This window comes from Rutilus rutilus (assembly GCF_951802725.1).
Source record: "Rutilus rutilus genome assembly, chromosome: 8".
Taxonomy (NCBI): Eukaryota; Metazoa; Chordata; class Actinopteri; order Cypriniformes; family Leuciscidae; genus Rutilus; species Rutilus rutilus.
This window is the reverse complement of record NC_140222.1, coordinates 26,305,694-26,319,378: the sequence shown is the minus strand read 5'-3', so window position 1 is coordinate 26,319,378 and position 13,685 is coordinate 26,305,694. Positions and strand designations below refer to the sequence as shown.

Sequence of the window (13,685 nt, the reverse complement as noted above, 5' to 3'; positions counted from 1 at the left end):
CTAGGTTGAACGTGTGCTTCAAGTTCCTTAAGTGCAGAGCCACCATGGAGTTCCAGAACCTGTGTGGATAGCCTGGTTTTAACATCGCTGTCCAATTCTGAGATGTGCCTTGTGAGTAAGTGCTGTTGAATACACCTCTCAGCTGTTTTGCAGATTTTTAGGACACTGTCTGATGGTCTGATAAGTCCATCTCGGGACTTCGTGTTGATGAGGGTGTGTCCAAACTCATCTGGGAAAGAGCTCTCTACACTGAGTCCTGATAAACAGGTAGGGCAGTGAATCTTCTTCGTAGCTGTTCTGACTACGAAGCCAGCTATGTACGCGATCACAGCTGAAGAAGAGGTTGTTATCTAGCGAAACGATAGGTCATTTTCAAAAAAAATTATACGGACAGGGAACTACGTCATCATGTTGAAAGGTCACGCCGGTGCTGGCAATACTATTTGAACTACTTTTCATATTCATCAGAATGTTATTCATATTCACTGAACACTATTACTATATATAATAGCAAACAATACTATTTGAACTATCCTCCTACGTACGGTCGGGAGGCAGTACTTCTGCCGGCGCCGGCGTGACCTTTCAACGTGATGACGTAGTTCCCTGTCTGTTGTTCAGCTCAATCCGAACTATTGAAGGTAAAAAGTCTATAAATTATAATTGACCTATTATTTCGCTAGATAACAACCTCTTCTTCAGCTGTGATCGCGTACAGCCCGTTTAAACACTTCAAAGACTTTTGAAACTGCATTGATTTGGACTTAAAAACGATGGTAACCAATGAAGTCCATTGTTAGAAGAAAAATCCAGAAATGTTTTCCTCAAAAAACATAATTTCTCTCCCACTGAGGAAAGAAAGACATGGATATCTTGGATGGCATTGGGGTGAGTAAATTATTAGGAAATTTTCATTTTGGGGTGAACCAATCCTTTAAGGGCTGGGTGGCATTTTGTGTTTACACATTTTTCTCTCTTCAGGATTTCTAATGGCACATCAGGACAGTTTTCAAGCATGAATGTTCCATTCTCTGACAATAACTGAGATTCCCTGAGAGACTGAATGATATTCTGTAGGTTTGATTTTTTTTGGGGGGGGATTTCTGACAGGATCTTTTGGAAATCTACAAAGTTGTACACAAAAAGCCAAATAAAGGTTTCATTTACACAACATTAAGCACATAGTTTGACAGTTTTTGAACATCACTTGATTAGAGCTGTTAAACAATTTTAACAGTCAAATAAAACAATGAAAGGTTTGTCACTGAAGAAAAATTCCTTGTATATGTGTACTTAAAAATATAGCTCTTTCTGATTGTGTTTTATAGATCAGTAGTTTGTTCAAATTAAGTGTTTGATAAGTTAGCAAGTACATGTTCAGGAAATGCACAATACAAATTGTATGGGTTAATGTAAGTAACTAAAGTACTTAATTGGACACTTAATTGTGATTATTGCTGTTCTGAGGTTTCTTATAGGCTACTGGTGACTGGTTTAAGTTTTTTTTTTTTTTGAAAAAGCATTACTCTTCTCTCGGAGAAAACAACACGGGAATGGCGACAATTGTGCCATACATTACTACTTATAGGGCTTGAATTACAACCTGTGGGCAGTTTTTCATTATATAGATCAGTGGGAACACCACACACAAAACATGCTGTTAAGACACAGTCATTTAGCCCACTGATTTTTATCTTTTATCTTTACTCAGTTAAATCCCAATTAACGCCTGCTATAGTTTTGTATTTGCTTACTTTTTCTCAAGCTTGACTGACTGATCGTTTAAAAAAAAAAGAAGTTTTTTGTCCATTGTTGACTGTTGTCAAAATTGCCCAAAGTCATAAACACAGTAACATTTAAATCGTTTTGGTTTGTTCTGACTCGCCCTGCTCCAGTCAAAATTAAAAAAGGGAAGTGTTTTTCACCCCGACCAATTATGAATGGCAGTGTCCGACATTCTGACTAAAAAATAAAGGTAACAACTTTATATCTCTGACTTAATATCTAGTATTTGCCATTTTCTTCTCGTCATCTATTAATATCTCACAATGTGACTTAGCCTACTTTAAACACTAAACCACAATGACGGTTTTATTTTTCACTATTTAGGCGGGAAACGGGCTTCCACGACTGATCTATATAAACCTTAAAAATAATTCAAAATGTTTAGAGGACATTCATAGAACATAAAAATGTGGCTTTTAGTAGCACGTTATTTTACATTTAGTGCATCTAACAAAACTGTGTAGGAGGCCACCATTGTGAAACATTCATTAGAAGAGCTCAAACACTCCCCCATCATCATGAACCTTCACAGGCCTACAGAGATCCTCCCCTTCAGAACACAGGAGCTGAACAGACACCAGATGAAACCTCACAGCAGATGCTCCTCTCACTGAACACCGCATGCTTCTCGCAGACATGGAGAAAAGAGCAGAAACATCTCATTCTTCAAGATCTGGACAGACAAAGAGGGAGCCGTCACCTTCTCCTAAAGAGAGAAAAACCAAAGCACCCAAATCCGTCAAGCTCCAAGAGCCCCACAAGAGAAAAGAAAAACCAGAAGTGACTGAAGAAGAAAGTGGTGAATCCAAAGAGCCTCAGATGATCTCCAGCAGCACTGTTGTAAACGTAGACAGCGTGAGGGAGCGAATTAAAGAAGATCGAGAGGAGTTACTGGGGTTATTGGAGACTGAGGGGCCTGGAGAAGGTAAGTTTAGACAAGAAAACATCTAAAAAAGACGGAGAACCTGAGTCACTCATCATTTATTTTTCTCGAAAGGCTTGAAGAAGAGATACCTTGGAGTTTGTGAGCAGCTTCTCATCGTTTTGGTCCTGTCTGTGGTGATCTTCTTCTTTCCTGTTTTAATCTGGTTCTGTGTGAAGGTATGCTTTCAGTTTTTGAGACTAAATATTACAAATCAGGATTAATTTGATAACTCTTTTAATTTCCAAAAACTATAATATATAACCGTTATTATATATAAAATGGTTTATTTGTAGATTGTGAGAGAACATGAGAGAGCTGTGATATTTCGGTTGGGGCATTTATTGCAGAAGAGACCCAGGGGCCCTGGTATGTTATCATTTACATATTAACACTTTTACATATAGTGTATTTGCAGTTTTTATGTGAAGAATGTATTATAAAAAAAATTAACTAATTTTAAAATATTTCATTATAAATAATTAGTGCTGTCAAATCGATTAATGGCATCTAACATAAAAGTTTGTAAATATATAATATATATGTGTGTGTGTGTATATATATATACTTTTTTTAAGTTAAGTCAACTGATCCCTTTACATTATCACAAAACATTTTTAATAATTTAATATTTTTGCATTTTATCACATGCATGTTTAATTTTGCTGCAGGGCTGATGTTTCACCTCCCATTTTTGGATGTGTGCCATATAGTGGACGTTCGTCTGAAAACACTGAAGATCCCTCCTCACACGGTAACGTAACAAAAAAAAGCCTAAAAAAAATTTCTGCATGTGTGTGTTTGCGTTGTATTTTCTCAGACGACCTCCGAGTCATCAAATGAAGTGCACTCTAAAAAGCTGACAACGACAAATACCATCCCACTGACGCATGTATGTAAACATGAGGGAGGCAGTTGGCCACCCGTAAGTCTCTAGACTGGGCTTTCGTGTAGCTCAAACAGTAGATCATGATGCTGGCAACACCAAGGTCATGGGTTCGATTCCAGAGAAAACAACTGATAAAATGTATATATGTAGTCGTTTAGGATAAAAGCGTCTGCTAAATGAATAAGAATAAACACCCTATGATTTGAATGTCCTTACATCCTCAGGTGGTGACCAAAGATCTGGTGTGTACCGAAGTGAGTGCGGTGTGTTACTATCGTATCGAGAATGTGTCCGTGTGTTATTCATCCCTCGCCGGTGTCCCAGATGTGCTGCAGGCTCTGACCCAGGTCTCCGTTAGAGAGATACTGGCCCATCATGCCTTCACTGATATTTTGCTGGACAGGAAACGGATGGCCCAGGAGGTTCAGGTACCTCAACAGATACGACACCTCATGAGGGCTTGAAATAAGAAGTTTTAACAAAGTTTTCATCTGTCGGACAGGTCACTTTAGATTCGGTCACCTGCAGGTGGGGAATCAAAGTGGAAAGAGCGGAAATGTAAGTACATAATGTAAATAACAGATTAAACTCCAAAGGACGTTCCATGGAGTTACTCATATGTCCACTGTTGCAGAGAAGAAATCAGTCTTCCACCTGCGCTTCAACACAACTTCGCTGTTGAGGCCGAAGCGAGACGTCAGGCACAAGTCAAAGTAAGGCCAACGGTTCAAAATGGGATTCAAACCTACAACCCTTTAGTTACCAACATAGCTCTATAACCACTGCGCTTCGCTGTATCACAGGTGATCGCGGCGGAGGGAGAAAAGGCAGCTTGTGAAGCTTTGAAGGCCTCGGTGGAGTCTCTCTCTGGTTCTCCGCTGGTCATGCACCTTCGACTCCTGCAGCTCCTCCACAATCTGCGCTCGGAGCAGCCCGCTGTGGTCCTCAACATACCTCCTGATGTCCTGACCCAATCCATCGACCTCGCCAGTTTGACCCGACCTGCCAATCAAAGCCCGACCGCAGCTGACGGCTCCGAAGATGCTACCAAAGACTCACCCATGATGTAAAGACAACGTGTTTGTCAGTGTTTACTTGTGAAGACGTGAGCAGCTTCATGCTACTAATTTTACGTAGGTATGCATAATATATTGGTACTCACTTAAAGCTAATCTTTAAAAAACACTATCATTTAATAACACTGTTAAATGTAATCTTAATCAATACTTTAAATACAGATGTGTCTATTAAATACTTTATTACTTTGCCCCACATGAGCTCTAGTACGGTTTTTATTCGCATTTAGTGTTTCTTGGTGTCTCTGGACAGTTTCGAGCTGGCTTCAGATTTCTGACTTCTTGTCTTCTGAGCTTCGGAAGTTGCGACAGGGGTGCTGGGGGTCTTGGGTGCTGGTGGGACCTTCTTCTTGCTCACTGAAAATAGTCCGAAAATAGAAATAGTCTCAGTTCATATCATATATACACCATTTACATTAATAACAAAGACATTTTTATTGGTTTTGTTTACTTATTTGACCAACTTAAACTATATACTGACACCTAGTGGTGTGGATGCAACATTAAAATACATATGGCTTCAACATGGCAATTGTTATTTTTAACATATCATTTTCAGGGGTAAAATAATGTTTTTAATTTTATGGTACTAAATTATATTGCAGTAGTTATAATTAATTTATTCACTTTCTGAGCACGGACCTGAAAATTTAATTTCCAACTTAAACGGTCATAAATCTTGAATTTGGAGCACAGATTTAAGTTTGGCCTCTTTTTTTTTTAAAGAGACACTTGGCAGATCATTGCTGAAGTGAAAGTTTAAAAAAGTGAACTTGAAACAAGTTATACCATTTTATATTTATTGTTACAAAAATACCATTTTCAGTTTTTATATGAAATATATATTTTCCAAAACACGTTTTACTCTAAAACTATGAAAAAATCTTGTTTATAAATCTAAACAAGCTGTGTTCCAAATTTGAGGTTGATATCTTAAAAAATTAGCTTTCAGTAAAAAAAATTTGGTTGCAGTACCAAACATTTCCAATAGATGAAATGAATCTCCCATTCATTTCCAATGCGGCCATTTTTGATCACAAACAATACAAGTGTGATTATTTTTTTCAGGACCATTTAACCTTTTCGAATCATGTCTTTGTTTAGTTTTTTTGTGTTCACACAACAAGTGCCAAAACCTTTACCAAGTTTCGTACTATTCCAATGAATAAAAAATAAAAAAAACCAGAGGGTTAAAATTGCAAGAAACTACTTCAAAGCCCATTTAAGGCCTAAGAATAAGACTTAAAAGATCTCCCAACACAAATTAAGGTGTGGTCACTGGTCACATTTACCGCTGTTTGGCAAATTTTCAGAGGCAAAATCCAAATTTCAATAGGAATCTACCATTTGGGGAATTTTGGCAGGAAGATTTCCTCACACACATTTCACAACAGGTCACACAAATTTGCAAGTTTGATTTGAAAGTTACTTCTGTGTGAGCAGTGCTTCATATTTTGTTACACTTTTGACAATAGACAATGGACCTTTGTGCCCACAACATATGTGACTGCACCTTTACCCGTCTTGTTTAGTATCTGAAGTGTAATGTTAGCCCCTGACACACTTACACTTGGTCTCCACACTGGGACGAGCCTGTAACTGCCTCTCCAGATCTTGTATCTTGTCCAGAGCTGCCTGCAGGTCTTCCTCTGCCTTTAACGCTCGTTCCTCCGCACTTATAGCCCGTGTTTCTACCTCCCTGGAAAATATAGCTTATGTAGAAAAGAACTATGGGATCTCATTACAGAGAAATTTAAGTTCACAATGCTAATACTTACAGAAGCTCTTGCTGAAGAGTTGTCACTGTTTCTAATGCATTGAAGGCATCCTGGGCATTTTCAGTGTGAGGAGACAGCACAAGTTCTTCAGTCTAGAAAAAATTAAGATTTTGATGATTAATGCTTTACACTCTGTAGATGGGAAGCTGATCACATGTAGAAGATACGATATACTCACCCCTCTAAGTTGGACGGTGTACTCTCCTAAGTTCTTCTCAGTGATATTGCCATCATAACCAACTAGCTTGATGACTGAGCCATCTTTGTCATGTCTGCTGGCTGTTTCATCGCCCTGTGGAGGTGATTTGGTGGCATTTAATAGTGTTATTGGGTGCTAATCCTTTGGACCAAGCTAGCTATAAGGCTAGCAAGCAAACAGCTTATATGAAAAAGTGTTAGTTACATATTCATCAGCTCTTTGGAAAGAATAAGGCCCAATGGAATCTTTCATGGCTGGTTCCTCCTCCTCTTCTTCTTCAGGTTCCTCTGGTTGTTGCTCTACCTAAGAAGATGAACAAGGAAGTTATTCACATTTTGTACTACTTAGCAAAGCTTTATTCTACCACAGAGTCCATACGGATGTCACTCACAGGCTGTGTTACAGTTTTTCCAGACAACTGCAGTTCTACCATGTTTCCCTTCACATCTGACAGTAGTATCCGGCAGGTTTCCACCCACTCACCACACTCTTTCTGAACAAACACAGTGCACAAGACGCAGTGGCATTTCAGGCAGGATGTCAATCTCTATTGCTACTCTATTGCTAGATCTTAATTGCTAAGCACCTGAAGTTTGGCTAGTTGATACAACTCATTCTCTGTGTCAGTTGTGTTCTTCCGGATCACCTCCTCCACAACAGCCTGACAAGAGCTGCACGACAAGTTGTGTAATGAATTTCAGCTTAACCATAACTAGCTAAGGTGTATCCTCTCAAGATGTTGAGTTTAGTGAGGGTACCTTGTGATATACTTAGAAAAGTAGTCAAGCTTCCCCGAGAGGTTCCTAGCATCCTCCTCTAGCTTCTCAACAGACACGTCCACAATGAAGTTCAATTCGGGCGTTGGAAGATACGGTTCCTGGTCATCCGAATGGACTGGCACCATTAGTAGCAGAAGGTCCACCATCCAGCGAATCAGCTTTGTGTGAAGTGAAGCTACCTGCCAACACAAGATGAGATCATTACTCATGGCTTAGGGCGTCCAGTCCTGCTCCTGGAAGTCCACCTTACTGCAGAGTTTCACTCGAGTCCTAGATAACACACCTGAACCAGCTAATCAAGGTCTTCAGGATTACTCTAAATATCCAGGGCTGCATTTCCCAAAAGCATAAGTAGATCATAGAGACCATTGGCTTACAATGCCTTTTGGAGACACAGCAGTCCTGCTCTAAGCCAAGATGAGTGATGAGTGATCATGAGTGATGATGCTTGTTTTGTCAAGCCCAGGGCAGCGTTTCCCAAAAGCATTGTACATCTAAGTTGATCGTAGAGACCATTGGTGGCAATTATTCTACAATCAATTTAGGCTTACAATGCTTTTGGGAAACGCAGCCCAGGTCAGTTGAACTCTGCAGGAAGGTGACTTCCAGGAACAGGTATGAACACCCCTTAGGGAATGAAAGAAAGGTTACACAGGTCTGTGCTGTACCTCGTCACGAAGCCTCATATTTTCACAGTGGAAAAAGTTTTCTTGAGAGAACAGGAATTCCTTCATTGTCTTGAAGACATCATCCAATTCAATCCTGTCACAGACACATACAGGGAAATTGGACATGGTTCAACCAGAAACATGAATCAAGTCTTGTGTCCAAATTTCTGTCCATGTAGATCGTTCCAAATCAGTCACTTATGAGGCTCCATTTCAGTTACGATGCTGCCTTAGAAAGTAGCCGCTAATTTAGACAGTAAGGCACTTAAAGGCACTCACTAGATTTTTAAAGATAGCTATAATGTTTGTCCCTTGCACCTCTCTTACTTGGTGTGGGGTTTCTTTTTAGCCCTGTCACGTTCTAACTGTGTGCTGTCCACTAGCAGAAGAGCCTCCTCAGACATATTCATCATGTTGCCAAGAGCTTCTTCCAACATAAGGGAATCACCCGAAGACTGCTCCTCTGGAAGTCCACTCAAGGCCTTTAACCTTCTCGACCAGAACTCCATAGTTTCAATAAGCAACATTAGCGTTGCGTGAATACCTGCATTAACAAAGAGCAGACATTGATATCCATTGGAGAAAAAAAGACTATGTCAGGAACCAAAGGCCTTGGTTCTCACCACTTTCTCCATTGATACGGATTCCCAGTTGATTCTGGAGCTCAGTGATGGTCTTTGCCAGCTCCCTCATGGCCTCCTGGCCTTTAAGTGGCACTCCATCTAGACCAGGGTGTCTCCTAAAGAGCTGGAGGCAAACATCAATCCAGGACTCTTGTAGGTTAGTTAACATTTCAAGTGTTTCCTGACCAGACACTAGGTCCTCCCCTCCATAACGCTCACACTGCTGCATCAACACCTATAGTTGGAACATAGATAGCTATAATTTTTACATTTAAAGTTAAACAGTTTTACAAAGATAATTGAGTAAGAAATAAAAAAGGATTGCTAACCTTTGACCATTGCTTCAGGTCTTCAGACAGCTCGTCAACTTTCATATTAGGGTTCCTAACGAACCATAAAAGAGCCAATAAAAATCATATAAATACAAAGAAAAAAAGCAATATTTTCTTCACTGACCTTGATTTGTCTTCATAAAATTTGTGCCACTTGACAAAATTAGCATTGACAGATTTGATGGTCTCACGCTGGTTGCTTTCAGCCTTTCTGAGATTCTTCATGAAGTTGGTCAGTTTATCTTTCCATCGGTCAGTCAATTCCATGAAATGGGATACATCCTCTGAGTCCTGTATAAAAATAACATGGATATAACCATTAGTCTACATGTTATAGTCTTGACAGACTGAGGTAAGAGGTATTGTAAGTGTACCTTCGTTGTTAGGAAACCAGTGAAACGATCTGCAGTCTTGGCCCAGGTCTGCTCACTAATATTTAGCCGTCTGACCAGATTAAGTTTATTTATCTTTACTATCTGAAAGAAAAATGTGAGACATTTAGACTAAAATATTATAAATTCTTTCAATATGAGAGTCCAATTTAGTGAATTGTGCTTGTTATCTAACATGTCAAGGGGAATGTGACAAAAGATCACCTTGACTGCAAGACTGTAGGTGGCTTTTCTCCAGAGGTCTCTTTCATCATATAGCTGGGACATCTGTCCTTCAAGTCTTCTCCTCTGCAGCTCATAAAGCTCATGGTACTCTGCCACAATACTGCAGAATGAATGTTATTTCAACCAGACAGATATAAAGTTTCAATAAATCAATGTGAATCCGCAGTAAACACTCCGTCCACACTAATAAACTGGTTTAATGATTCATTCGCGCACTTTGCATTGCGTTGTGACTCCTCCAGGGCTTTAGAAAGCTCCTCTTTGGTTTCCTCTGCCTCTTTGGACACACTCTCATCATGTTGTTTCAAAGAACTCAGGTCCCTTTTAGAGATTAAATTTAAATAAGGTAAAAAAATTAAGTATTCACACTCAATTGTCAATTTTTAAGTTGTGTTAAGCTTACATATTAAGCTTTGCAATGGAGCTTTTGAAGTGAATGATGTCTTCAGTGAGCCGGCGGTCTAGAGCCTTCTGCGCTAAGGTTTCTGTGTGCAGACCCTTCACCTGCCGTGGGATACGGTCGAGTAGAGACACATACCTCTGCCTAGACAAGTGGAAGAGGAAGTGAAGTCACTCTCTAATGAAAACACAGAGAAGGAAAAAAAAGAGGTAAAACAGTGATGGAGACCTGAGCTTGGCGAGGAGCTGACCCCTCTCTGCACATTCAACGCTGACCTGGCGGATTAGCTCGTGGAATACTATGTTGTAGATGTTCTGCTCAATTTGAACCAGCTCCAGTAAATTTTCAATCTGAACAGACAAAGCATTATGAAATCATTTACGGTTTGTGATGCAGCTGCTGTAAGATCCAATCCAGCTGGCTGCTTCATCTTTCAACAAAAGTTTCTTTGCGAACACTCCATTACACTGCGCCTCGTTTACAAAACCAAATGCTCTGAACAAACATATAATCCTTGAACGCGATCCACAACACCAATAAAATCAACCATCTGCTTGTTTCCAATGCTGGGAACCTCTGAAGTCTGTACAGAGACACAAACTAGCTGTTTAAACTGCCAAAGCTAACGTTCATTCACTCTTCCATTTGTCCTGTTGTCTGCAGACTCAAGCGCACGGAGTATGTCAGAAACTGAACGCACATCTATATACTGTATCCAGTGTAGACAGCTTCAGTGATTATAATGGGTTATATTTACTTCTGACGTGACGCTCACATCCAGTGTAGGCAAATGTCAGCCGTTAAGCAACTGAATGCCAGTGGGCGGGGCCTATGGTGCGTTGATCTGTAACTATTCGTCGATTCTTGCTCTGGTGGCAGGCATATGCAAATGTATTTTCCTGTGTGACGTCACAGATTCCGCAATATCAAAACGCGCCTTTAAATGCTTTATTTGTCAGCCGTTAAGCAACTGAATGCCAGTGGGCGGGGCCTATGGTGCATTGATCTGTAACTATTCGTCGATTCTTGCTCTGGTGGAGGGCATATGCAAATGATTTTCCTGTGTGACGTCACAGATTCCGCAATATCAAAACGCGCCTTTAAATGCTTTATTTGTAATAAGGTGCTATAAAACCTGCAGGATGTTTTAGTGGCACAAAGACAAATTTGATTTCTCTTGTCTCGTCAACTAACCTGTGAGAATTCGGTTAGCTCTTGAAACTCTTGATTGACACCTGCTTTTTCCAACATTTTGTCCATCACCTTCATTAACTGAATCACCTCAAGACGACCGCTTGGTTTCCTAGTGGTTGTTTCGAAAATATTATAAATATTAATATCAATCATTACAAATAAAGAAAGAAAAATTAGACATGCATATGACATGTCTTCCTAGTTTTTGTTTAGAAAATATTTAAAATATTGATCATTTTTAAATAAATGAATGAATCTTAAATAAATATATTAGAGCAACTTACAATGAAGGAAAGGCTCTTAGCTTCTTCTTGTCATCTTCTAGGAGAACTGTGAATTTGCTAAAAACAAAAATTGTCAAACATTTAGCTGTAGTACTAAAAGAGAGATGTTGTCACTGACCAAAGCTCACTTACTCTTCATAGCACTGCAGTCCCTTAAGGCCTTTGTTTTTTATGATGTGATATTCTTCTGGGATTAAAGTTTCCAGTGACCTCGAGTCCTTTGACCCAAAACAACAACATGAAGTTACAACATATAAAAAAGACACTGTGCATCAAATTCAGTTTATTCTCCTGTCACTTGCATTGTGATCTCCTTGAAACTGAGCAGAGCTTCTTTCAGCCATTTGTGGGAGAGACACTCTGTCCCTCTGAGACACCAGAGCATCACAGAGAAATGATATGTCTCTGTTCAGATTCAAACAAACACAGTGAGCTAGAAAACGTCTTCAGTGTATTATGGATAAATGTATGTGTTATGTGCAATGATTCACTCCAACCTTCCAGCTCCAGTCAGAGAGGTTGGCTGGTTGAGAAAGTATTGGTATTTATTGCGTCTAGTGGGATGGTGCCACACTGGATCAGGGCGGTGCACGAAACATACCTGGTGAAACAGGTCAAAAGAGCTGATTCAGTTCCTAGAAACAATTTTGGCGAACGTTATTTTACCAAGTACAACATGTTCCTGGATCAACATTCCAATCAACCAGTCAGATTGAGGGACACGATTACAGTTTATGTCAAGTTTAGGGTTAGGTGCTTCTATATCAGTGTTATTCACCTATCATTTCCCTCTGATTTTAGGGATAATTTATGGATAGGGTTAGGTTTAGGGATAGGATTAGGACTACATTTGCAACCATTAATGTTGTTCCCATCCTTACTTGGCAAAATCACGGTGAAAGATACTCAAGTGCCACAAACCTTGAAATCCTTAGGAGTTTTGGTTAATCTGAGGGGTCCGAGTCTGTCTTGAGGGCACTTGGTGGACGTTAAAGTTGCGAGGAGCTCGTCTGGGATTGAATCGTCACGCACTTGCAGGCTGCTTCCGTCTTTTATATGTGTCCTCTCCCTCACCTGAGGAAGCTCTGTGGCCACTAGACAGATGAATAACATAAGTAAATAAATAAGAATAACAGAAAAGGTTTGTGATGTGGCACATGTCCTAAATGAATATTAGGAATAACAAAAAACTAATTTGGTGAAATGACATGAATACATTTATAATAGGCTAGAGATAATAGTTTACAGCACCCACTGACTTCTATAGTAGTAAAAAAAAATACTATAGAAGGCTGTTTGGTTGCCAACATACTTTAAAATATCTTCTTTTGTGTTCGTCAGAAGACATAAACTCGTAACGTTACAGGTTTGGAACAACTTAATGAAGGTGAGTAAATGATGACCTAAGTTATATGGGTGAACTATCCCTTTAAGAAAGTTTTTGATGTGCCATTAAAATAAACACACAAACAAATAAATATTAAGTCAAACAAAGATTATGTAAAGTGGATTCTGCAATTATTGATCATATATAAGAGTTTCCTCACTGTTATCGACAGCAGTAGTCGATCTCTTCGTCCTGCGACTCTCTGGTTTTGCTCCATCCGGAGGAGACGGGCTGCATTTGACAGACACCGACATATTGAGGCTGTTTAAACTCGCAGGACACTATTTAATTACGAATAACCGCAGAAAAGACGCAAACGCGCGAAAACATTACACTTTCTGCCGTTATCCATGCTAGAATGCGCGTAAACGCTCGCTACTGTGCACGAGCTCCAACAATAGAGCAGCTTATAAAAGTTTGTTGCCATGGACGCGTCGCGTGTCTATGTAACTTTCCACAGTTACAAAATCACACTCGAGAGACTCGTCTGAAGATAATACTGTAATAAGTTTTTATTCTCTTGCTAACATATGTTCTTTCCTGTATAAAATTAAGCGTTTTAAATATTCATAAGATGTTTCATGAATATTTTAGCGGGTAATTGATGCCATGGTAGCCAAACAAAGCCCAAACTGGTTACTGGCCACCGGCGTTGTTGTTGCTGCTGCTAACTACAACTAAAAAATAATTTAAATAAAATAAAACAATTATTAGATGAAAAACAAAAACTGGAACGAAGATTAGAAATGTTG

The 13,685-nt window shown here is 39.5% G+C and overlaps 2 protein-coding genes across 2 annotated transcripts; one reads left to right on the top strand and one right to left on the bottom strand.

The window, feature by feature from the left end:
- Nucleotides 1-2,406: 2,406 nt before the first annotated feature.
- nphs2 (NPHS2 stomatin family member, podocin) lies at nt 2,407-4,745 on the top strand (the record flags this gene model as incomplete). Its single annotated transcript, XM_084417337.1, has 8 exons — nt 2,407-2,710; nt 2,783-2,886; nt 3,004-3,076; nt 3,379-3,461; nt 3,821-4,024; nt 4,099-4,154; nt 4,231-4,309; nt 4,400-4,745. 8 exons carry the CDS (start codon nt 2,407-2,409, stop codon nt 4,664-4,666), a joined length of 1,170 nt encoding a protein of 389 aa, XP_084273463.1. The 3' UTR covers nt 4,667-4,745.
- A 7-nt stretch (nt 4,746-4,752) lies between these two features.
- Nucleotides 4,753-13,315, bottom strand: axdnd1 (axonemal dynein light chain domain containing 1). The gene is made up of 25 exons (XM_084417338.1): nt 13,094-13,315; nt 12,468-12,640; nt 12,044-12,147; nt 11,845-11,951; nt 11,679-11,811; nt 11,547-11,603; nt 11,263-11,371; nt 10,297-10,418; nt 10,072-10,212; nt 9,885-9,989; nt 9,648-9,768; nt 9,426-9,527; nt 9,176-9,342; nt 9,049-9,103; nt 8,720-8,954; nt 8,424-8,640; nt 8,097-8,190; nt 7,408-7,607; nt 7,236-7,320; nt 7,041-7,142; nt 6,854-6,952; nt 6,629-6,742; nt 6,451-6,542; nt 6,241-6,371; nt 4,753-5,029 (listed from the first exon to the last, which is right to left on the bottom strand). Exons 1-25 carry the CDS (start codon nt 13,185-13,187, stop codon nt 4,899-4,901), a joined length of 3,090 nt encoding a protein of 1,029 aa, XP_084273464.1. The 5' UTR covers nt 13,188-13,315; the 3' UTR covers nt 4,753-4,898.
- Nucleotides 13,316-13,685: the final 370 nt, after the last annotated feature.